The sequence below is a fragment of the Chrysemys picta genome, chromosome 4, assembly GCF_011386835.1.
Source record: "Chrysemys picta bellii isolate R12L10 chromosome 4, ASM1138683v2, whole genome shotgun sequence".
Classification (NCBI taxonomy): Eukaryota; Metazoa; Chordata; order Testudines; family Emydidae; genus Chrysemys; species Chrysemys picta.
In genome coordinates this window covers 11200214-11222967 of record NC_088794.1, presented here as the reverse complement: position 1 = coordinate 11222967, position 22754 = coordinate 11200214, and the positions used below count along the sequence as shown (strand labels likewise).

At 59.1% G+C, this 22754-nt stretch overlaps 3 protein-coding genes across 8 annotated transcripts; 2 read left to right on the top strand and 1 right to left on the bottom strand.

Moving 5' to 3' along the window:
* Window positions 1–4807: 4807 nt before the first annotated feature.
* On the bottom strand, window positions 4808–8121 carry MED19 (mediator complex subunit 19). Of its 3 annotated transcripts, none has more exons than XM_065591318.1 (5): window positions 7849–8121; window positions 6703–6959; window positions 6388–6484; window positions 6132–6226; window positions 4808–5249 (listed from the first exon to the last, which is right to left on the bottom strand). In XM_065591318.1, exons 1-5 carry the CDS (start codon window positions 8081–8083, stop codon window positions 5205–5207), a joined length of 729 nt encoding a protein of 242 aa, XP_065447390.1. In that variant the 5' UTR covers window positions 8084–8121; the 3' UTR covers window positions 4808–5204. The 3 variants fall into 3 exon arrangements, with proteins under 3 accessions (XP_065447390.1, XP_065447391.1, XP_005295014.4); XM_065591319.1 differs by having other exon boundaries at window positions 4808–5228; window positions 7849–8119; XM_005294957.5 differs by having other exon boundaries at window positions 4808–5199; window positions 7849–8114.
* A 212-nt stretch (window positions 8122–8333) lies between these two features.
* On the top strand, window positions 8334–18055 carry TMX2 (thioredoxin related transmembrane protein 2). Of its 3 annotated transcripts, none has more exons than XM_005294958.4 (8): window positions 8334–8723; window positions 10739–10799; window positions 11198–11311; window positions 14885–14961; window positions 15191–15297; window positions 15512–15577; window positions 16136–16265; window positions 16780–18055. In XM_005294958.4, the coding sequence occupies exons 1-8, from the start codon at window positions 8535–8537 to the stop codon at window positions 16927–16929; spliced, it is 894 nt and encodes a 297-aa protein (XP_005295015.2). In that variant the 5' UTR covers window positions 8334–8534; the 3' UTR covers window positions 16930–18055. The 3 variants fall into 3 exon arrangements, with proteins under 3 accessions (XP_005295015.2, XP_065447388.1, XP_065447389.1); XM_065591316.1 differs by lacking the exon at window positions 8334–8723 and adding an exon at window positions 10268–10301; XM_065591317.1 differs by lacking the exon at window positions 8334–8723 and adding an exon at window positions 10467–10473.
* A 996-nt stretch (window positions 18056–19051) lies between these two features.
* Window positions 19052–22512, top strand: SELENOH (selenoprotein H). Of its 2 annotated transcripts, none has more exons than XM_005294960.4 (5): window positions 19052–19274; window positions 19891–20054; window positions 20391–20536; window positions 21064–21181; window positions 22250–22512. In XM_005294960.4, the coding sequence occupies exons 2-4, from the start codon at window positions 19897–19899 to the stop codon at window positions 21162–21164; spliced, it is 405 nt and encodes a 134-aa protein (XP_005295017.3). In that variant the 5' UTR covers window positions 19052–19274; window positions 19891–19896; the 3' UTR covers window positions 21165–21181; window positions 22250–22512. The 2 variants fall into 2 exon arrangements, with proteins under 2 accessions (XP_005295017.3, XP_023964084.2); XM_024108316.3 differs by having other exon boundaries at window positions 19271–19409.
* Window positions 22513–22754: the final 242 nt, after the last annotated feature.

Sequence of the window (22754 nt, the reverse complement as noted above, 5' to 3'; positions counted from 1 at the left end):
TATCTGTACAAGAGACCATCCTCAAAGGCTCCAGACCACACAGCTCCCTATGCCTCTAGCAGACCCTTGGACATGCACTGACTTGGGAGCACTTGAGATATGGAATTACTGCCTAAATTCCACAAGTCTGAACTGTAGTGACCACAGATGCACCTGCCCTGGGACTTAGGAGCCTACTCTTGTGGTGCAGGATCTCTGCAGGAATCCAAACATCCTGGCGCGGAGGTGGCTCCTGTCTGCTTTGGGCATAGGCGTTCCAGAAGATGGCTCTGATTCAGTCGGGTCAGAGTTTCATAGACACTTAGCGAGGGATAGGTTCTCTTCTGTGATGAGAAGCTATGGAGGTGGGGCACTAGAACCTGGCTCACCCAATAGGTCCTAAGTGTCAACCTGAGGGAGAAGGAAGAACATGAACCCAGCCCAGCCCAGCCCAGTGGTGATACCCCCCCAGGTGTGGCATCTAGGTCAAGCAGGTGGCGAAGCAAATCACTCTTTGTGGATCACCCCAAGATGAATGCCATGCCTTTGAATGCAGCTGCTCTTTCTGCAGCCCTCTGGCGACGGAGGTCTTTCCCATCCTCTGGGAAAGGACTATCATGTATGTCTCCTCTGACAAACCTTTGGAGAGAGATGGATTCCAGGGTCTTCGTGTCCCCACATGGGTCAGGACAAGGCTGGGTGCACTCACGTTAGAGACGGCCAGAGCCCATTCCATCAGGTGGACTCTTCTGTGCATTCTGACCCCGGCTCACTATCTCTGGGGGACTGGTCCTCATATAAGTGACCTGTATAAGGTCATCAGTCCTGGCTGTACGGTGACTAGACTCATGTAGACTCATGTTACTATCCTGGCCTCCTCCCAACGTTCCTTCTTGCAGCAGTGACCACTTCACCTCTGTGGATGGTCCTGCAGTGTTGTTCCCATCTCGGTGAGGTCCTGCTTCACAAATTAATAGCAAAGGGCCCCTCACTTGTGATGTGGTGCTGTCTATGCTAAACCTTTTAGACGGGCCATTGCCTGTGCAGGCCCACGGGGGGGGGGGGATCTTTCCATACAAACGAGTGGATTCACCTTAGGTGGGTAACTTCTGTATGTGGGTGGCGTCTGAAACCAAGGCACAGGCTCAAACTGTGGCTGGGAGAAACCACTGCACTTTGATGGCAACTGTTCAGAAAGGAGCAACAGCTATGAAAATCGGGTTGAAGCAAGATACCGAAAGGGATTGAGATACAAGTGGAGGATAAGACAAGCAGAAAACACAGGACACACCCTTTGTTCGCCCTCTCCCGAACATTGACTTTATTCCGTGTGAATTGCTGCTCTGCGGTAGGAGTGGCTGTTTGCAGTAAACATATAAATGTTCATAGGCTCAGATCTGTGCCCCTTTTTGAGCACTACAGCTCACGCCCTCGTTTCTGCTGTGAAAAGCTGGCAGGCTTGATGCAGGAGAACAACTTCCTCATTCATTCATTGTTTGTAATAGGAACTGACTAGAACCACCCTTGTGCTTTCCCACCTGCTCCTTAGTCTGTGTGTGTGTGGGGAGGGGGGGGTGTTAGGATTTTTGGCTGTCACATTACGAAAGTGTTAGGTTTCCAAACTGCCTGGAAGTTCTGAGTGTCAGGGTCAAATCTGCCCCCAAACGTGTGCGCGTAGCCAAGTAAAGGAAACCTTTCTGCGATTCACTAAAGCAAACAAGCCTTTCCCAGCAATTGTTGCAACCCGACTATCCCCACCCTGTGCTGTGGGGAACCTGAGTGTAAAACTGGCAACGAGCAAGCGAAAGCAAAGCTGCCACGGCCAAGCTGAGCACCATGCAAACAGCGAGAGAGAAACACAACATGCAAATGATTGGGGTGGGCATGACTACCCGAGCAAAGGAAACCTGGTTACTGCACCTGTGGTCACCCCTTCAATTAACCCTCCCAACAGGAGGGGAGACAACTCTAGCCCAGGTCTACAGGCAGGGTGGGATGTGGCAGAACTGGGCTCCACCTGCACCCCCCCCCCCTCAGCTGTGTACATGCCTAGTAGCTGAAGCTGGGTCAGAAATGGGGCTGGCTGCTCTGACAGTGCACCCCTCTGCCTTGGCAGAACAGGAATGCCAGGTGCGTAAGCCAGCCCTAAGGAGCAGAGATGGGTAAGTGCTCGAGGGCGTCCCGGGGCAGGGAAAGGCAGTCAATTCCCAACTCTACCTGGTGGGACTGCAGGGGAATGGGGCAAAGCTGCCGCCATGCCAGGGTGCTAGCCAGGATCCAGTGAGGGCCCCCATTCAGTGCATGAGATAGCAGGGTGCCGCGGCTGCTCCAGGGAGAGCTCCAACCAGCTCATTAACCACCCCCCCCCCCAAGTGTCCTTGTGGGGGGCGGCCGGCTGGGCATTATGTATTGGCCTGTCTGTAACCAAAGCATGGCTCTCCTGTGCCTGTGGATATTTCAGCCAGGGAGGTGCAGTAACAGCTGGCAACAGCTTCCTTGAACTAGGATGGTAGGGGGAGAGAAAGTTAGGGGGCTGGAACCTAGGGATGGAAATGGGGTACCTCAGTGGGTGCTGGGGGAGCAGGGGGAATAGGCAGAGAATGTCTAGCCTCAGCAGGATTAGAAGGGATGCCCTACTGGGGGGACAGACAGCAGGGGGCAGCAGCTGGCCCCTTTGCACCTGGGCCCCAGGCTGTACCTCCTCTTCCACTGTAAAAGCAGGAGAGGAACCCAGCTGTGCCCCACCCCCAATCCAGTTCAATCTTGTGAGGAGGTTGTAATCACCGGAGCAGCTCTGCTCCCTGGTTGGCTGGGGCTGGGGCAAGGCAAGGGTGACCCTATTGCCTACAGCTGTGGGATGGTAGCTACAGCCAGGGAGTGGAAGTCAGGACTCCTGGGTTCTATGCTGGCCTGGGTGACTGGCCATGTTATCCCAAGCTTGCACACTTGAATACTTGGGCCAGAGCTGCATTGGCCTTACAGGTCTCATGGGAGAAGGGTTGTTCCACTGCTCCGGGGCACTGCCCAACAGTAAGACAACAAGCTCCACTCTTTGGGCCTCTCCCATCTCTGCAGTTAGCTAGGCCCTTCCCGCACACAGGCCCTGCTGCTGGGGCCAGATTCCCCAGCTACCCTCTCTTGCCAGGGGAAGCGGTTCGCCATCGCCTAGATCCTGCGGTGGGGGGATGGCAAAGGTGCCACCCTCCTCCAAGAAAGTAACAGTCAGTTCAGCCAGGCCCTGGAGCAGGGACTCTTGGGGCTGCATGAAGGAATTGGACCCAGGCTGCACGGTGGTATTTTGCAGGGGGCCTGGTGAACACCGCTGCCTGGGTCAGACAGCATCTGCTTCAAAGGGGGGGGGGAGAAGAGGCAACAGCCACCCCACAGCTGTTGGGGAGGGGCTGAGCTGCCACCTGGGGTGGATTTCTGGCCACTGCTGCCTTCTGAGGTTGCAGCAGCTGACCCACATTGCCTCCCAGCGGGAGTGGCTCCTAGTTGGCCCCAGTCTGTCATCACCACTGGGAGGCAGGTCTGCACTGCACTGCACTGCACTGCTCCAGCCTGCATCCAGCTTAACCCTGCAGGCTGTGCTGGGACAGGATGGGTAGAGCCACCACTTCAGGAGAGGACCACAGGAAAGGGATGGAGCTCCTCCTGCTTGAATGCCCCACACCAGGCAGGGCACATGGTTCCTGCAGGAAGGCAGCAGCTACTACCCCATGGAGATAGCCTGTGCTTGGCTCACACCTACAGGGCAGAGGGCATATTCTCCCTCCCCCAACAAAAACCCAGCCTGGGGGAAAAACCCCAGTGCAACAGTGGTGACACCTCCCCCTGCCCTGCCCCCAGCACAGAAGAGAGGCACAGGTAGCTTTGAGGAGCAGTGAGGAAGCCCAGTCCAGAGAGAAGGGGCCCCAAAACCTGCTGGGACGGGGGATCCCCACCACAGGAGAGCTTCCCCCGAGCCCTGGTGCATGCAAGATGCTCCATGCAGAGGGTGCTGTGAGCTTGTTCTGCTTCAGGCTAGTTCCGGGGAGTCCACCTCCCATTGATGTAAAACACGCGGCCCCCTGGGGACTGCTGGGAGTCAAGCCCTGAGGAGCAGCGCTCCGCGGCCTGGCCTCCACTGTGAAGCAGTTCCCTGCAGAAGGAGGAAGGGAACTAGAACCACTGGTTAAGGCACCAGCCACTCTGCCCCCTTAACAGGAAGAGAGGCAGCTGAGAGCCGGGCTGGGGTGGGAGGGTTCCTAGGGGATGCACAGGGAACCAAACTGACTCGGGCAGCTGGGCAGTTACTACCTTCAGCAGCAGAGTACGAACAGCCTCCTCCAGCCCTGGGCACTGCAGCACCATGTGGTTGATTCAGTGAGGGTAGTGCCCCCTGCTGGCCAGGGCAGCAGAAAACAACAGGCTGTCCCCCACCCCCACGAGGCTTGTGCCATTAGCTCCGGGCAGCCATGCTAGAGCCAGAGCCCTGCAGCAGAGCTGCCTGGCTGAACCCAGGAGTCTGCTCCCCATTGCCTGGTCAGGATTGGGCCTAATTAACGCCCTGGAGAGTTGTGAGCCGGACACCTGCCCCCTTAGGAAATAGACTCGGCCCCTTCGTCCCCTCTGCGCCACACTGCCAGGAGGCTGAGCTCTGCCCATCCGACCTGTTATCTGCTTCCCGCAGTCCAGGCCCCTGCTGAAATCTATGTCCTCAAGGCTCACTCTGCTGGTGGCTGGGCCAGCCCCCGCTCTGCCCTGCTGCCCTGGCCCAGGGGTGGGGAGCCCAGGCCTACCCAGGCACAGGCAGTGAGCAGGGCACTTTCAAACAGAGCCACCGGCGTCTCCTCCAAGCAGAGATTTAATTAAAATGTGAATAAAAAAGAGCCTCTGCTCCTGAGAGGATTATTTGGTATAAAAGGGACGAGCAAGCCTTAAAGGCAGCAGCCGGTGCCCCCTCTCCAGCGGAGTCTGTGCTCCCACCAGGCTGATGCCCTGGGATATCTGTACACACTGGGGCCCCCGGTGGGGCAGCCCAGTTCCCCCCTGTGAGCTGCTCTGGGGTATTCCTAATGTCGCCTCCAGCGCCGCTCTCCCCAGCACTCAGCAAGTCGATGATGGGCGTCTCCCTGGAGCGATCCCAGTGCCATGGTCAGAGTTGGCACCTCACCGGAGGCTGCTGCTGCTGCTGGCTTGGGAGCTGCCCACGCCTGGATGCTCTGGGCTGTGCCGGTTCTAGGTCAGACAGACAGACAGACCGACCCCTGTGAGGATTCACAGTGGGGCTATGGGGGTTGAGAGTCAGGACAGGATTCCTCAGCCCAGGGACCAATCAGAGCAGGGGGGGAGGGGGGGGAAGAAGACTCAGAATTTTTGGCCTCAGTGTTTTCCAGCCCCCTAACTGGGGTTTCTATATGTACCCACTTGTCCCCCCACAGCATGCGATTTCCACAGGAAATGTCAGTTTCCTACTAAAAATCAAACACCTCCAATATTTCAATCTGCAAATGCAGCTTTGGTGTCTCATGTGAGCTGTAGTTCAGGCGCTCCGTGTCTCCATTCCTCTCTCTAGGCCAGGCTCCCTAGCCAGACTAAATCTCCCATGGTGCACCATGGCCAGGGACTCTCATGGAGTGGGAAAGTGGTGCATCATGGGAGATGTAGACTAACCAAGAAGCCTGCCCTATAGAAGAGGGGGCATGAGGAACCTGAACTACAACTCCCAGGAGTCACCACACCAGCATTTCTTAATCAAAAATCTTTGAGTCTTGAGTTTCCGAAAAACTACCCCCCGCCCCCCAGGGAGGGGTCACACCCACACAGTCCCCACCCCAACATCCACCCCCCCACACTCTTCCCAGGGAGGAGTCACACCCACACACAGTGCCCACCCACCTCTGAGGGGGGTCTCTCTCTCTGTCTCAGACACTTTTTCAGAGGGCAAAAGCCTATTTTTCTGCCCGCTCTAGGTGGGACCACATGGATCACCAGCGACATCCAAACCCCATCTCTCCAGGGCCATTACATTAGGACAGAGGCTCCAGAGCAGGGGGGTAACCAGGAGGGGGTTGGATACATTCCAAGTCCTGCCCCACCCCAGTACGGTGAGCATAGCCAGGCTGGTGGGGAAGTGAACCAGGAGTTCTTCCCCCCTTGCTGCCACCTACCTTCTTTTTCTTCTTCTCTTTCTTCTTCCTCTTCCGCTCTGGATCCTCCTCCTTTTTCTTCTTCTTCTTCTTGTGGTCAGAGTCTGAGGGGGTTTCTGCAAAGAGAGACACATATTTGCATTCAGGTGAGTTCCCTCCTGGGAGATGGGGGAGGGTTGGCATTGCTATGACATTGCTGGGGCCTGGTGAAGATTTGGAGGGTGCTGCTCTATGTCTGGGAGAGGGAATGGCTGGATTTGTGGAGTGCAGCCTTTACCTGGGGGAACAGGATCCTGGGTGCGGCTCTGCTTGTGCTTGTGTTTATTTTTCTTCTTGGGTGGCTGGATGTGCATCAAGCGACACTGTTCTGGCAACTGGAAGAGACAAAGATCAGGGTAGGTGGGGGTGGTGGAGTTTCTCCAAACATCACCTCCCTTCCCACTACATATCACCTGTCAACCAGCAAGGGTGTTTTGTTTTCTCAGCAGACTCTTTGCCTCATCTCCCCCAACCCAAACCTCAGAGTCCCCACTTCCCTGACCCCAACCCCAAAGCTACCCTCCCATTCCCAGCAGCTCAGGGAGAAGCTCACCGGGCCGGCATGCAGGCGGAAGCCAGTCAACATGGTGCCAGTGATAGGGTTGAAGGAGCTGCTGCAGATGGGTGGCTTCTCAATAAGGGAGCGCAGGCTGCTGTTGTCATGTGAGCCCGGCAAGTCGATCATCCCTGGCAGGTCAGGCAGAAAGTTGCTCAGCTTCTCCTTCACCTTCTTGCCGCAGAATTTGTTGTAGGAGTGTTCCAGGTTGTAGTGTGTGATCAGGTTGGTGCTGCCCGTCAGTTCCATGTTGCCTGGGAAGGAACCAGGAGAGCAGCGCTTTACACGGACACCCAGCCTTGCTGAAGGCAGCGAAATGGAGCAGTCTCCACCCAGGACTGGGAGCCAGGACTCCTGGCTTCCCTGCCCAGCTCTGCCACTGACTTCCCCTCTGGCCCTGAGCAAATTCACTTCAACTCTCTCTCCCGCTGCAAGCTGGGGTTGGCACTTGCCTGGCCCAGCATGGCTGTGAGGCTTCGTTAATGTCTGTGGCGCACTGGCTACAGGCAGAGCCCAACGGAGCCCGGACTGCTCAAGACCGGGGGGCGACCCCCTCCGCTAAGCCCAGTTCGGGTCGGGGCATGGCAGCACCACAGTGAGCAACGGAGACTTGCGTGTCCAGCTGGCAACGGGGGAGCGGAGACGGGATTTAACCCCACAAAACGGCCCAGCCCCCGGGGGAGCTGGGCTGAGCAGCCAGGGCCTTGGGTCTACGTCGGGTGAGAGCGTAACATGCCCCCACCTCCACTGCCCCGCTGGGCCCCCTCCCCATCCTACCCTCCCCACCACTAGCACTGGCCCTGGCCCAGAGGATTCTGGGAAATGGCTAACGCGGACCCAGTTGGGAGCAGCCCCCATCTCCCACAAACTTTACCCTCCCATTGGCTACGAGACTCCATCTCCCCGAATCTTCACAAACGTCTTATTCCATCCTTATTGGCTCTCAGAGCTGCCAATCCACGCATTCATATCCACTGGCCCCCCCAAGTCCCGCCTCCACTGGCCCGTCTGTTTTGCCTATTGGGCTGGAGAAAGCAGCCCCAGCCATAGATAGGTGGAGAGAGAGGCCAATCAGACGCGTCTGAGCGATGCGATTGGCCAGCCCCCTCAGGGCCGCCCCCACGAGCTCCATTGGCCCCGTACCTGGTAGCTCCCGCATCAGGTAGAAGGGGCCGCTAGCAGCCGCGGCCTTGCGGGCGGCGTCCTCCGCGGTCTGGGGCGCGGCGGCTGCGGGGGGCGGCCCGGCGCCGGGCCCCCCCGGCTTCCCCGTCCCGAAGCCCAGCGCGGTAGCCGCAGCGGGAGGCGGTGGCTCGGCCCCTCCGAAGAGAGCCGAGAAATTCTCCATCATCCCAGCATGCTCCACGCGCTCTCCTCCCATTGGCCTGGTGCCTCGGGGACTTGACCGTCCGCCTCGTCCTCATTGGAGGGCGGTCCATCGTATACATGTCTTTGATTGGTTAATCTCTTTTTTACTCCGCCCCATATCACCTCCCTGTGTGTCTCTGATTGGACAAAAAGGTACATTAACTCAGCCCTGACGTGATTGGCCATCTCCCTTGCGCACTATGATGACAACCAGGTCTGGAAATCACGTCTTTCCAATGCTCGATATCTGATTGCTCCGTTGCTCTAGCGATCCCGTCTCCATTGCGATCCCTATATCCAATCGGATGTGTTTGATAGTGAGTGGCAGTGGCTGCGACCAATGAGGATGGACGTCTCCCATCAGTCCCCGCCTTCATCATGATTGGCGTCGTAGTTGCCCAATAGGAAGCGGTGATGCGTACGTGGTCGTCCCCGCGGCGGCGGGCCGGTCAGTGTAGGTGAAGATGGCGGTCCTGGCCCCGCTCTTAGCGCTGTTCTACTCGGTGCCCGGGCTCTGCCGCTGGCTGGCGCGGCCCTACTACCCGCTCTCGGCGCTGCTCTCCGCCGCCTTCCTGCTGGTGCGCAAGCTGCCGCCGCTCTGCCAGGGGCTGCCCACGCAGCGCGAGGACGGGAACCCCTGTGACTTCGACTGGGTGAGTCCCGCCCCCTCCCCCCCGGGAACCCCCATCGCCCCCCCCGGGAACCCCTGTGACTTCGACTGGGTGAGTCCCGCACCGCCCCCCCGGGAACCCCCATCGCCCCCCCGGGAACCCCCATCGCCCCCCCCGGGAACCCCTGTGACTTCGACTGGGTGAGTCCCGCCCCCTCCCCCCCCGGGAACCCCCATCGGCCCCCCCCCCCGGGAACCCCCATCCCCCCCCCCCCGGAACCCCTGCGACTTCGACTGGGTGAGTCCCGCCCCCCCCCAGGGGGAACCCCCATCGCCCCCCCCGGGAACCCCCATCGCCCCCCCGGGGAACCCCTGTGACTTCGACTGGGTGAGTCCCGCCCCCCCCAGGGGGAACCCCCATCGCCCCCCCGGGGAACCCCGTGACTTCGACTGGGTGAGTCCCGCCCCCTCCCCCCCCGGGAACCCCCATCGGCCCCCCCCCCCGGGAACCCCTGCGACCTCGACTGGGTGAGTCCCGCCCCCCCCGGGAACCCCCATTTCCCCCCCCCGGAACCCATGTGACTTCGACTGGGTGAGTCCCGCCCCGCCCCCGGGAACCCCCATCGCCCCCCCCCCCCCGGAACCCCTGTGACTTCGACTGGGTGAGTCCCGCCCCCTCCCCCCCGGGAACCCCCATCGCCCCCCCGGGAACCCCTGTGACTTCGACTGGGTGAGTCCCGCCCCGCCCCCGGGAACCCCCATCGCCCCCCCCCCCCGGAACCCCTGTGACTTCGACTGGGTGAGTCCCGCCCCCTCCCCTCCCGGGAACCCCCATCCCCCCCCGGAACCCCTGCGACCTCGACTGGGTGAGTCCCGCCCCCCCCGGGAACCCCCATCGGCCCCCCCCCCGGAACCCCTGTGACTTCGACTGGGTGAGTCCCGCCCCCCTCCCCCCCGCGAACCCCCATCCCCCCCCGGAACCCCTGCGACCTCGACTGGGTGAGTCCCGCCCCCCCCGGGAACCCCCATTTCCCCCCCCCGGAACCCCTGTGACTTCGACTGGGTGAGTCCCGCCCTGCCCCCGGGAACCCCCATCGCCCCCCCCCCCCCCCGGAACCCCTGTGACTTCGACTGGGTGAGTCCCGCCCCCTCCCCCCCGGGAACCCCCATCGCCCCCCCGGGAACCCCTGTGACTTCGACTGGGTGAGTCCCGCCCCGCCCCCGGGAACCCCCATCGCCCCCCCCCCCCCCGGAACCCCTGTGACTTCGACTGGGTGAGTCCCGCCCCCTCCCCCCCGGGAACCCCCATCGCCCCCCCGGGAACCCCTGTGACTTCGACTGGGTGAGTCCCGCCCCGCCCCCGGGAACCCCCATCGCCCCCCCCCCGGAACCCCTGTGACTTCGACTGGGTGAGTCCCGCCCCCTCCCCCCCCCCCGGGAACCCCCATCGCCCCCCCGGGAACCCCTGTGACTTCGACTGGGTGAGTCCCGCCCCGCCCCCGGGAACCCCCATCGCCCCCCCCCCCCCGGAACCCCTGTGACTTCGACTGGGTGAGTCCCGCCCCCTCCCCCCCCCGGGAACCCCCATCGCCCCCCCGGGAACCCCTGTGACTTCGACTGGGTGAGTCCCGCCCCGCCCCCGGGAACCCCCATCGCCCCCCCCCGGAACCCCTGCGACTTCGACTGGGTGAGTCCCGCCCCCGGGAACCCCTATCCCCCCCGCGACTCCGACTGGGTGAGTCCCGCACCGACCGACCCCCCCCCCCCCCCATTATCCCCTTGACTTCGACTGGGTGAGTCCCCCCCGGAACACGTCCACACATTCCCTCCCCCCCCCCCCCCGGGAACCCCCGTGACTTTGACTGGGTGAGTCCTGAGCCCCTAGCACCGACCCTCTGTTCCCCCCTCACTGCTTTTGCTCAGCATTGGGCCTTCTCTCTGTGCCTGGTGGCTCTGCCTAGCTCTGCTCTTCCCCCCTCCTCCCCCGTGCTTTATTGGTTCGGTTGGTATCTCCTCTTTGAGCCATGTTGACTCTACTCACCCCACCCTTTCTTTCAGCGGGAGGTGGAGATCCTCATGTTCCTCAGTGCCATCGTGATGATGAAGAACCGCAGATCCAGTGAGTCCCCCCCACCCCTGGCTGGAACTATTCTGCAAGCAGGAGATGAGGGGGAGGGCATTCCAAGGACTGTTTTCAGGCTGGCATGGAGGTGTGGGCAAGCTTGGTCTCCATGTCCGAGCCCAGCAAGGATTCTGGCTTGGGAAGCATGGGGGGAAGGTCTGGAGGGGGTCTGGCTGAGGAGGTCACGTGGCAGGATTGGGGAGATCCTAGGGCAGCTCTGTCCCAAAGCCAGTGCGATGAAGTTATGGGGTCAATGTATGTTGGTGTCGATCCAGGGGGCAGGTACACAGGAGGTGGGGGACAGTCTGTGTTGGACGTTCCTCATGCACCTCCGCTTCTCCGTAGACCGGGGCATTTGTCTGGGGCTGACCATCACCGCCATCTCTCTCCCCCAGTCACCGTGGATCAGCACCTGGGGAACATCTTCATGTTCAGTAAAGTGGCCAACGTAATCCTCTTCTTCCGGCTGGATGTGCGGATGGGGCTGCTCTACCTGACGCTCTGTATAGGTGAGATGCCACCTCGGGGACATGCGGCTGGCTCGGAACAGAATCGAGTCTGTACCGTACCCTCTCCACGCCCCGAGCCAGGTCGCTGTTCCACCGTGCTAGATGCTGCCCGTGCAGTGAGGGACGGTCCCTGCCCTGAGGAGCTGCCTATCTAACTAGACCAGCCAGACACGATGGGAGAGAGGATTGTTACTGAAATATCACTGTGTCTACCCAGCTTCTGCATCCGCATCTCCGATCCCACACGCCCTCTGAGCCTCCTTATGTATTTCGGGAGGGGGGAGGAGGGATTCAGTGTAGTCTTGACTCTGAATATACCGGCTCTCAGCCATCAACTGGCTTTTTAAATGCCGCACCCTTTTAGGCTGGTAAGTCCCTATCACTTCACAGGGGAAGGTCTCGGGCTCCCTCTTGCTGCACTGTTTAGCTGGAAGCTTTTCATGCTCCCCTGTCCCAGAGGGGAGTAACTGCCAAGGCCGGGGTCCCACCTCTGCAGTAGGGGCCTGTGCAGATCGTTGCTGCTGCTAAGACCATCTTCCCGGCTTGTCGCTCTGGCTGCTTCACCCCTCTCCTGGCATGTCTTCTTGGCTCCCCTTTCCCCAGCACCCCAGACACATGCACCTGGTCTTCCCTTTCAGGGTCCTTCACAACCTATCCCCGCCCACCTATCCTCTCATAGGCGATCATGGTGTTCCGCCCCCCAGCCAGCCCGTGGTCCCAACCTTCATCACTTGGCTGTTCCATTTTCAAACAGGCTCCTTCATGCTTTCTCCCCTGTTGCCCCTCCCGCTTGGGAGGAGCTACCCATCAACATTCACAGAGCTCCCTCCTCAGACCTCTCCTTTGCTAGGAAACCCACACAAAGCTTGCCGTAGGCTAGGTGGCTGGGGTGCAGAGACCACCGCCGACCATGCTGGCCGGTTCTGACTCATTGATCCCTGCCTCTACCCAGGTCTTGTCTTAGATCACAAGCTCTGTGGGACAGGGATTGTTGTCTGGTTCTGTTTTTGTACAGCACCTAGGCCAAGGTCCTGGGCCATGACCGGGCTACTAGCGTACACATTATACAGTCTGTGTCCCTGCCTTGCCTTAGAGTGAAACCAAGCTGTCGTCCCTTGGCTGAGCCCTCCGTTCTGAGATGCACCATCGCTTTCTGTGTGAGTGCGTTCAGCCTCTTTCCATCCTGTCGTCCTGACTCCGGAGCCGCTTGGGGAAATCCCCGGTAATACCCCCAGGGGAGATGTGATGTCCCCAGGTCCTCTGTGGGGGATGGGGGTGAACAATACCCACTTTCTAATGGAGACTCGCTTCAACCTTCACTACGCTGAGCTCCCTCTCCCTCCAGCATTCCTCTGGGTGAGAACCAGCTCCCTGACCTGCTGTGACATGGGGCCTTTTAGTGACTGCTGGCAATTGGGAGACAGGCTGGCTTGGTGGGTTCAGCGCTAGGCTGGGAGCTCTGCCCCGGCCCACTGTGACCCCGGATGGGTCACTGCCCTTTTCAGTACTTGGAGATCTCCGAGTGCAAAGTGCTGATTGGTGTTCCTGGTGGGCCCAGCTCTTCCCCGTGCTGTGTGGTGTCCACTCAGATAGCCGTGTTTCCACGCAAACACATTGCTTCCTATCTCAATGTACCGCACGTTACACCATTACCCATAAAACAGCCACCTCCCCCCTGCGTCTCAGCCACCCTCCCTGCTTTGCTTGTGTCTGCCAGGGTGTGAGCTTGTGTGTTAAGCTTTGCCTCAAGCGTGAGTATTGGAGCCACTGGCAGCCTTGTGCATTTCCACTGCTCCCTAGCCTCCAGCCCTTCAATTCCTTCCCCTTGTTCCCTACCTGCTAACACATGCATCCCCTGTCTGGCTTAACCTCCCCACATTTGGAGAGCTCAGACTGTAAGGAGGCAGTGTTGCCTAGTGGATAGAGCACTGGAGCAGACTTCAGTTCTGTTCCCTGCTTGGCGGCTGGCCTGCTGCGGCGCCTTGGACACTTAACTTCCTTGCTCTGTGCCTTGGTTTCCCCATCTGCACAATGGAGAGACTGCTACTGACTTCCATTGTGAAGTGCTTTGAGATCCACTGATGCAAAGCACTACAGGAAAACTACATAGTAGTATAGAAATGTAGGGCGGGAAGGGACCTTGAGAAGTCATCCGATCCAGTCCCGGTGCTGAGGCAGGACCATGTAAACCTAGACCATCCTTGACAGGTGTTTGATCAATCTGTTCTTAAACGCCTCCAGTGATGGTGATTCCACCACCTCCCTAGGAAGCCTATCGCAGAACTTACCTACCCTTAGTTAGTTTTTTCGTGATAGCTAATCTAAATCTCCCTGGCTGCAGATTAAGCCCATTGCGTCTTGTCCTACCTTCAGTGGACGTGGAGAACAATTGATCCCCATCCTCTTTATAACAGCCCTCAGTGTATTTGAAGACTGTTCTTAGGTTCCCCCACCTCCTCCAGTCATCTTTTCTCAACACTAAACCTGCCCAGTTCCTCAGGTTTTCTAAACCTTTTATCAGTTTTGTTGCTCTCCTCTGGACTCTCTCCAATTTGTCCTTCTCATTCTGAAAATGTGGCACCCAGAACTGGACACAGGACTCCAGCTGAGGTCTCACCAGTGCCAAGCAGAGCAGGACAATTACCTGCCGTGTCTTACATCCGATACCCTATTAATACACCCCAGAATGAGATTAGCCTTTTTTGCGCTGCATCCCATTGTTGGCTCGTGTTCCATTTGTGATCCACTGTAACCCCTAGATCCTTTTCAGCAGTACTACCTCCTAGCCAGTTATTCCCCAGTGTGTAGTTGTGCATCTGATTTTTTTTCCCTTCCTGTGTGTAATGCTTGTCTTTATTGCATTTCACCTTCTGGAATTCAGACCAATTCTCCAATGTGCCAAGGTCATTTTGAATTCCAATCCTGTCCTCCAATGTGCTTGCAGCCCCTCCCAGCTTGGTTTCGACTGCAGATTTTATATGCATACCCTCCACTCCATTTCCAAGGCATTAGTGAAAGTATTGTCTACTGCTGTCCCCAGGACTGACCCCTGCGGGACCCCACTAGGCAGGCTCTCCCAGTCTGACAGCGAGCCATTGATGACTGCTCTTTGAGTATGTGCTTTCAACCGGCTGGCCGCCCACCTTACTATAATTTCATCTAGACCACATTTCCCTGGTTTGCTTAGGAGAACATCATGTGAGACTGTCAAAAGCGGGATTAAAATCCAGGTATATCACATCTATCGCTTCCCCCCATCCACAGGGGCAGGAACCCAGCGTGAAATGCTTTATCCAACCTTCCCGTAAGGCCACAGAGCAAGCAAACTAGTCCTGGAAACCAAACGTTTGATTTCTATGCCTGCCTGGGCTCCCTGCCCCCTCTCCTCAAATCTGTGTCCAAGCCTCCAAAGTGCAGCCAGGCACAGCAGGCCCAACTCCTCACCTGTGTGTGTGCGCGCTGGGGGGTGAGTCTATTTTAAGGCCGGGTTTAGGGTTGATGAGTAAATAGCTGCTGGTGTGGGGGTTCGTACAGGGTGAAGTGACTCGTGCTGTGATGTGTGTTTACTTTCAGTGTTCCTGATGACCTGCAAGCCGCCTCTGTACCTGGGCCCAGAGTATATCAAATACTTCAGCGATAAAACCATCGACGTGAGTATCGGCTGCCCCATAGCCCCAGGCCACCATTCACACATGGGCTGCTGTGGCTTGGGGACCAGCTTCGGTCTGCAGTTGCTGATCTCTACCCTGACCTGCAGCCCACACTGTGACCCCAGGGAGGGGGCGCTGGGCTGGCGGTGTTGGGGCTGTGGCCCCCGTGGTACCTGTGATCGCAGGCGGGGCGTGGTTCCTCCAGCTGACCCTTCTGCCTGTGCCGCAGGAGGAACTGGAGCGGGACAAGCGGGTGACCTGGATTGTGGAGTTCTTTGCCAACTGGTCCAATGAATGCCAGTCGTTCGCGCCCATCTACGCCGACCTGTCTCTCAAGTGAGTGGTGCCCAGCCTGTAATTCGGTGAGTAGGGGAGGGGGAACTCCTGCCTCCCCCTTGGCTGAGGCTGCCCCGGGGGCAGGGAATGGAGCTGACCCAGCTGGGGTTTGTGGTGGAGGATTCAGCCCAGCCACGTGCTCTTGCCCCCATGCTCCCCTCCCATGCATTGGGATCTCCCTGCACTAACTGCCTCTCCCCCCTCCCCCACCCAGGTACAACTGCACGGGGCTCAACTTTGGCAAGGTGGACGTGGGCCGCTACCCCGATGTCAGCACCAGGTGAGCGGGTCCAGGCTGCCGTGAGTAACTAGATCAGTCTCGTGCCTCCAGAATGTGGGCAAAAGTGGGCTAGTTCCACTGCCCCACCACTGCCCATCCCACCCCAGCCGATTCAGCAACAGCCCAGCCACGAGGATGCTGAGGGTCATGGCTTCACACCGGGGGTCTCTTCTCTGCTGGGATCCCCCTGGAGGGATATGGCTGTGCTGGGAACCAGACCTGCTTCCCCAGCTGGAGTGGCCCTGGGTAGTCTACTCCCCGCTCAGCCCTGCTTCAGAGAGGTCCTGAAATTAATGAGCTCTGGGAGTCTGCGTCCCTCCTTGCTGGCTTCGAGCCCTTGGGATGTTGCAACCACAGAGACTGTCCTGTTAGCTTGGATTGAGGTGGGGGTTGTTGCCCGGAAGCGGAGTCTTCCCCTTTCCCTCTAGCCTGGGGGGCTGGGACATGGATGTGTCTAGGGGCAAGAAAAGAGCAATGCAGAGCCTGAGGAGTGAATGGGGAGAGGGGTTGGGATCGCTTGGTGCTCCAAGGGGTCACTCTGTCCGTCCATCCCCAAAGGTACACAGTGAGCACCTCACCCCTCACCAAGCAGCTGCCCACCCTGATCCTCTTCCAGGGCGGGAAGGAGGTGATGCGCCGGCCGCAGATCGACAAGAAGGGCAGGGCCGTCTCCTGGACCTTCTCCGAGGTGGGATTCATGGGGACACGCTGTAGGGCGAGGGGCATGTGTAATCCACTGCCCTTCCTGGGCTGCTGCAGGAGCTGCCTAGTTCAATCAGTGCTCTTCCCTGAGCATTGGGGCATTGGCTCCGTTGCACCAGCCATGGGCTGGATAGGGCCATTCTCTCTGTTGGGTCCTTCCCCTGCTGAGCTCCTGACCTGGGCCAGAATTCTCGTCTTAACCCATTTCCTGTGAGCGGGGGAGCTTCCCATCCACCATCCGGACACCCTCCCTCTCTCCTCCCCCCCCCCCCCCCCCCCCCCCCCCCCCCGAGCTCCCTGTTCCCCGCTGCGACATGACTCTGGGCAATCTGTCCCCAGCCTGCGGGGCTCCCCAAGCTGTCAGCGGCTGGCCAGACCTATGGTGTTGCCCCCTTCCTCCTCTGTTCCCGGCAAGAGGCTGTGGCCTGCAGCAGGCCCAGGCAGTGGGCTCGCAGGAGGCGGTGGCAGGGCATGCGTTAAGATCTGTTTCTGTGCCGCAGGAGAACGTGATCCGGGAGTTCAGCCTGAACGAGCTGTACCAGAAGGCCAAGAAACTGTCGAAGCAGCGAGACGAGGGGCCCAAGGAGCCACTGGATCCCCTGGTGGCCAGCACGGAGCTCCCCAATGGCGAGAGCAAGAAGGACAAATAGACCTGCCTCGCTCCCTGTAGTTGCCCCCCCGCCCTCTCCCGGCAGCTGTTCCATGGTGCCCAGCACATCCTGTCTCGAAGACGGTGACGAGGGGAGCTGCGTGAGGGAGTCACCACCCTCCCCCTGGGGCTCAGCCATGCCCCAGCTCCCCAGTGGGCCATGCTGGACTGTTCATGTCTCTGTGGCATCTTATTTATTCCTGTTCCTCTCTGGCATCACTTCAAGAACTGGCTGCTGATTGGCTGCAAGGGGTGGGCAGTGATTGGTCCAGCAGGGGCTGGGGGTAGAATTCCCCAAGGACTCTAGAGCAGCTGAGTTGAAGGGTGCCCCCTCTCCCGGTTGAGTGGAACGAGTGGGGGTGTGGGTGGAGAGTGTTGACTTGACCTGAACCAGCTTGGGGTGGAGGGGTATTGCTGATGGGCCCAACCACTTCTTCCTGGAAGATATTCTCTCCTCCCCCCTTTTCTGTTTGGGGGTAAGGAGGTGCACGGGAGTCTTCCCAGCCCTACGGTGCATGTGTGGGGTGTAGGTCAGGTCCCTATTGGACCTGTTCTCCCCCATGGCTTGCTGGGGAGGGCTGTTGGCTAACCCAGTGGCTGGGAGAGAGGAGCTGGAGAATATGCGCTGCTCTGGGGCGGCAGAGCCGCCTGAGCGTGTAACTCTCTGCCCAGCCCCGGGCTGGTGGGAACTGGACTCTGCTGCTCTGGAGGACTCCTAACCAGTGCCTGACTTCTGCCCCTCCCCCACTGAAGAGCCAGGCCACTACTAGTTTCCTTTCCCTTCCTTCCAGCTGGTCTTGGTTTAACCCTTCAAGTGCCAAAAGTCCGCTCCTGGGGCAAGGAGGGCAGGTGGTGCCAGGCTGAGTGTAGCACCTGAACTCCTTGTGAGCTGGAGGGGGGGGTGGGGAATTGACGGGTTGGCCCTAGAAGGGCTCCCTGGTTCTGTGCCTGCAGCTGCCTGGGGCACTACCCCTCCTGAATCACAGCAAGGGGCTCCTCATCCCAGCCATGAGGGGAGAGGCAGTGGTGGTGGCTGAGCAGCTGTGGTTCCTAGGACAAATACTCCATGCTTCTGTTAATCATCTCTTCCTGTGACTGTGTCTGTAATAAACCATGCTAAGAATGAACCCTCCCTTCCCTTCGCGGTGTCCTGTCTCCTGGGGCAGGCTGGATGTTCACTGAGCCATTGCTGGTCTCAGCAGGCCAGCCCTGGCTCCAGGGAGCTGCCTCCAGCCGTGGGTGAGCTCTGTGCTGGTGGCTGCAGCCCAGTTAAAGAATAGCTGTTCTAGGGTTCCTACCCTGTGGGGTTGGCCCTGCTCTGAACGCAGTACCTGTGGGGGGGGAGGAAGAGGCTCCAGAGGGGGTGTTGGGGCTTGGCTGCAAACTGTGGTCTGAAAGGTCTGCATCAGGACTCCCTGGCTGGGGCGATGGCTGGACTGGCAATGGCTCACTGCAGGGGCGACAGGCCAATGCCGCCTGTTTGTACACGTCGGGTCCAATACACCCGAAAGGCCCAAGTGCCCCTGCTGCTCACAGGCGCTTAACGGCTGCTGGGAATAACCCTGCATGGCCACAGCATTTGGGTGCATGCGACTGTGAAGAAACTTGCCCTGCTGGAGATGGCAGTGCAGCACTGAGGTTTCTACTGGACACTGCTCTAGGGAAGCTGATGTTCCATGGGTCCTGTCTGGGCACTGCTGTGGAGAAGCGCGCAGCACTGAGGTCCTTGTTGGGCACTGCTGTAAGGAAGCTCTCAGCACCATGGTCCCTATGGGACACTTGCAGCCCTGCACACTCAGGTTGCTGGAGTCCCAGCTGAGCCCTTGGGGCCTGCCCTGCGAGGCAGGGTGACCAGACAGCAAGTGTGAAAAATTGGGATGGGGGTGGGGGAGTAATAGGAGCCTATACAAGACAAAGCCCCAAATCTCGGGACTATCTGGTCACCCTACAGCTGGGCCCAGGCCTGCGCAGACACCAAGTCGCGGTAGCCCAGGTTGAGCTCTGATTGGCTGCAAAGAAGCCTCATTAATATTCAGAACGTTGTGTAACAAATTCGGGCAGGAACCATCCTGCAGAAAGAGGGGGGGAGGCTGTGCAGTAAAAACCGCCGCATGTGTTTTCATTACAACACTGCCCTGGCTGGAGCCTGACGCGGCTCCGCTCACGCTCAGCGGCACCGGGGACAAAGGCAGGGCTGGCTCAGCTGAGGCCTTTCCCCACTATTATTTCCCCCGGTTCCCCCTCGCTGTGGGGTCGAATGGTTGGGAGCGGGGCACTTTCCTCTGCCTGGCTGGCCCGCGTGGCTGCGCGGAGGTTCAGCGTGGGGCCCTGGCTGTGGAGAAGGCGGTAGGTCTCTGGGGCGGGCCTGTGTCTGTGCTGCCCTCCGTGGGTCTGGTGTGTCTTGGCCTTGGGGCGCCACTGCTGGGGGGCTGCTCCGCCTAGACCCCCCGCGCTGGGATGCGCAGGAAAGAAACGCTACTGGTACCACTTGCAGGAAGTGGGTGCGGGGGCGCTTTACCCACGCCTTGAGTCTGGCCTCTAGTCCCGGCGGTCTCCCCGTCCGTCTAGCCCTGGCCCTCGCCTCTTTCGCCTTGTTGGGGCCCCCTCAGTCCTGCCCTGCAAACATGCTGGGGCCCCTTGACCCTGCCCTGTAGTATCTCCCCACCCTTGCTGTTCTAGGCCTCTCGCCCCCCTGTCTCTTGGTTTCCATTGTCCCTTGAAAGTCTCTCCACTTTGTGCCACATCCTTCTCTCCCCCCCCCCTTACTTCTGTGGCTGGGTGGAAAGGGCCTGTGGTCCTGCCTCTAAGGGTAGAAGGCACCACCGTGATGATGTATCCTGACCCCCTCTGAATAACCCAGGCCCAAGAACTTCCCTGGATTAACTCCTGTTCCAAAAACATCCCATCTGGACTGAAAAATACCCAGAGATGCATGGTAAGGGGCTCTTGTTTGTTCTCCCAGAGCACCATGGCCCCCAAAGTGAGGAAGAGGAAGGCAAAGGAGCCTGAGGCAAAGGCTGTGAACTCTGAGGACGTGAAGGCGAACACCGGTGTCGATACACTGCCAAAGAGGTCACGGGGCGAGGGAAGTCGGGGCCCTGGACCCCGTGTGGTTATTGAGCATTGGTGAGTCCTGGCCAGTGCAAGAGAGTGGGTGTTTTTTAAGCCGCAGCAGGCTCATGTCCCAGTGGAGGGCACCAGGGATGCTCAGGTGGTGGATGGGGGCCAATAGCTGGCAGGAGGGGGCCTGTCTGTGGAGAGGAAGGGGAGGGTTATCTTGGGGGGACTCAGTCTGAGACACTTCCAGAGGGGGAGCAGGTTTGGGTGGTGGGGGCACAGGCAGTGGTTTCGGGGATGTGGTCATGGATCAGGCGGGGAGTGTGGCATTACTCGACATGGGGCTGGTTTGCTAGCAGGATGCCCAGCCCCGCTGACCCCCATCACCCCCCTCCTCCCCCGCAGTAAGAGCTGACGAGTCTACGGGCGCAATGCCGATGCCGTGAGCCAGGCACTGCGCCGCACCGTCGCCAACGTGGTGGTGGAGATCAACCCTGAGACACCGCGCAGGAACAGCTTTGAGGTGTCCCTGGTGAAGGAGGATGGAAGAAGTAAGTGCTGGAGTTTCTGTACAGCAGTGCTCAGTCAGGGTGCAATGATTGGGGAGGCGGGGGGGCAGGGGCAAGCCAGGACAGGGCAGTGCCTGGGTGACTGCACACTGGGGTAGGGATGCTCACGCGTCCCACTTTGGCACAGGCTGACATGGTGAGCGCCTCATGCGGAGTAAGCTACTTCACGATTAGGTTCCTAAATGCATATGTTGTATCCCTTTCTCCCACCCTTTGTCTGACTGGTCATAGCTCTGTGGGGCAGAGATTGTGCTGCAGTGTGGGCCCAATTTTAGTTGTGGCGGGGGGGGGGGGGGGGTCTGTGCAGTGCCTGGTACATTGGGGGGCCCCTGAACTCCGTCAGTGGGGTCTGTGCAGTACCTAGTACATTTGGGGGGGGGGTCTGTGCAGCGCCTGGCACAATAGGGGCCCCGATCTCGCTCAGTGGGGGTCTCTAGGGTCTACTGCAATACAAACCAATGGGTCGCATCCCACCCGTCACCACCCCTGCCTTGTTGTTGGGGTTTCAGTGGTGGAGCTATGGAGCGGCATTAAGAAAGGGCCGCCTCGCAAGCTCAAGTTCCCTGAGCCAGAGAAGGTGGCTGACATGCTGAAGAGCAGCTTGGTCTAACGCAGAGCTACACCGAGGTGAGTTATTCCTGCTCCAGGACCGGACGAGCAGAAGGGATGGCCACTGGAAATCCGAGGGAGGAGGGAAGAAGTGACTCTAACTAGTATGGTTGAGATCGGTGTGTCTGTCAGACTCCAGCACGAACCCCCTCAACTTGCGCTTTTTTTAATTGCCGGCAGCACCTGGGCTCCCCCGCACTATGGCCAGTCATAAAGGTCTTGCAGAGCAAACTACACTCTGAACGACCCCTGTGCTACCTCCTTGCCCTCCGTAGCCACGCCCTAGCGTCAGGGTCAGCAGATGATGCACGAGGAGGAATAGAGTCCAGCTTATGCTCTCCATGCGGTGGTGTCTCTGCAGGGCTAATGGGAGCCGAAACACACAGTTGTCACTAAAGACAGCAGATCCGACTCCATGCACCCGGGGTCACTTCTGGAACCCATGTCCAATCAAATACCGGCTAGGGGGCATGTTGCCTTAACTGGACATGCTGAACTTGTCAGCAGGCTAATGCTAGGGATGCGAGAACACGGCTGTCGGAGCCTCGGTCCATTCCAAGCCCAGACCGCCTAGAGAGGAAAACCTAGTCCAGGCTGCGTTGGCTGTTCCTGTGAGAGTGAAGTGTCTCCTTTCCCGGAGACAGAAGCAGGGCTGGATCCATCAAAAATGCCTTGTGGTGGGGAGGAGGTAGCGGTGCTTCAGCGCCATGCTCTGTATTCCAGCCGCTGAGCAGAAACCCCCTCCACCTCATCCAGACCCTGCATGGTCTCTCCCCCATGGCGGGAGCCCTTTATCTGGGGGGGGCCCTAAGGTAATATGAGTGTATCACAACACACCTGAGAATCCAGGTGCTGGGCTAGTACACTGACCTCTGGACCATCCTTCCTCTCAAGGAGCTGTCACCCCTTAAGTTGGCAGGCTTGTCAGTGGCTTAAGGGTGACCTCAGTATGGCTGCCGCTAGCCAACAAGCTAATGCAGTGTTTTGGGCCCAAATGACTGGATGCTTAGTGCAGGAGTGAGGTGGCGGTATATAATTTCCTGTGTGAACAGCCAGGGCTGACACCTCTCTTTCTCATCCCGGCAGCCGGGGCTAGGACCCATCCGTTCCTTGTGTGGACCAGAGCATCCATGATGAGGCATGATGAAGTGGGGGAAGGGGCCAATGGCCAAACCTCAGTCATGTCTCTGAAGCTGCAGCTCTTCCCACTGGGAGTGGTGGACCAGATGATGCCACTCTGTCCTTCGCTTCTGCTCTGCTCCCACAACCATCCTCTGGCCTTCCTTAGCAGATGATCTTTCACTGTTTTGTGGTTAGAGTTCTTTTGGTAATAAAGCTTCTAAAAAAACCTATTTGTAAGTGGCAGCAAGGTGGGGTGATGGGTCAGAGGTCACCATACCGGCTGGTCAGCTGGACTGCACCTTCTCCTCCCACTATGTTGCACAGCTTGCAGCCATCAGTGGAGAGCCCCACTCCAGGACATGCTCATGCATTCTGCTAGGAGTCTTGCCAGGTGTCCGGCTCCCTGCAGGAGGGAGGAAACGGCTCCTGGCAGTTTGCACTGCATGGCTAGGAAAGCCGGGTGGTGCAG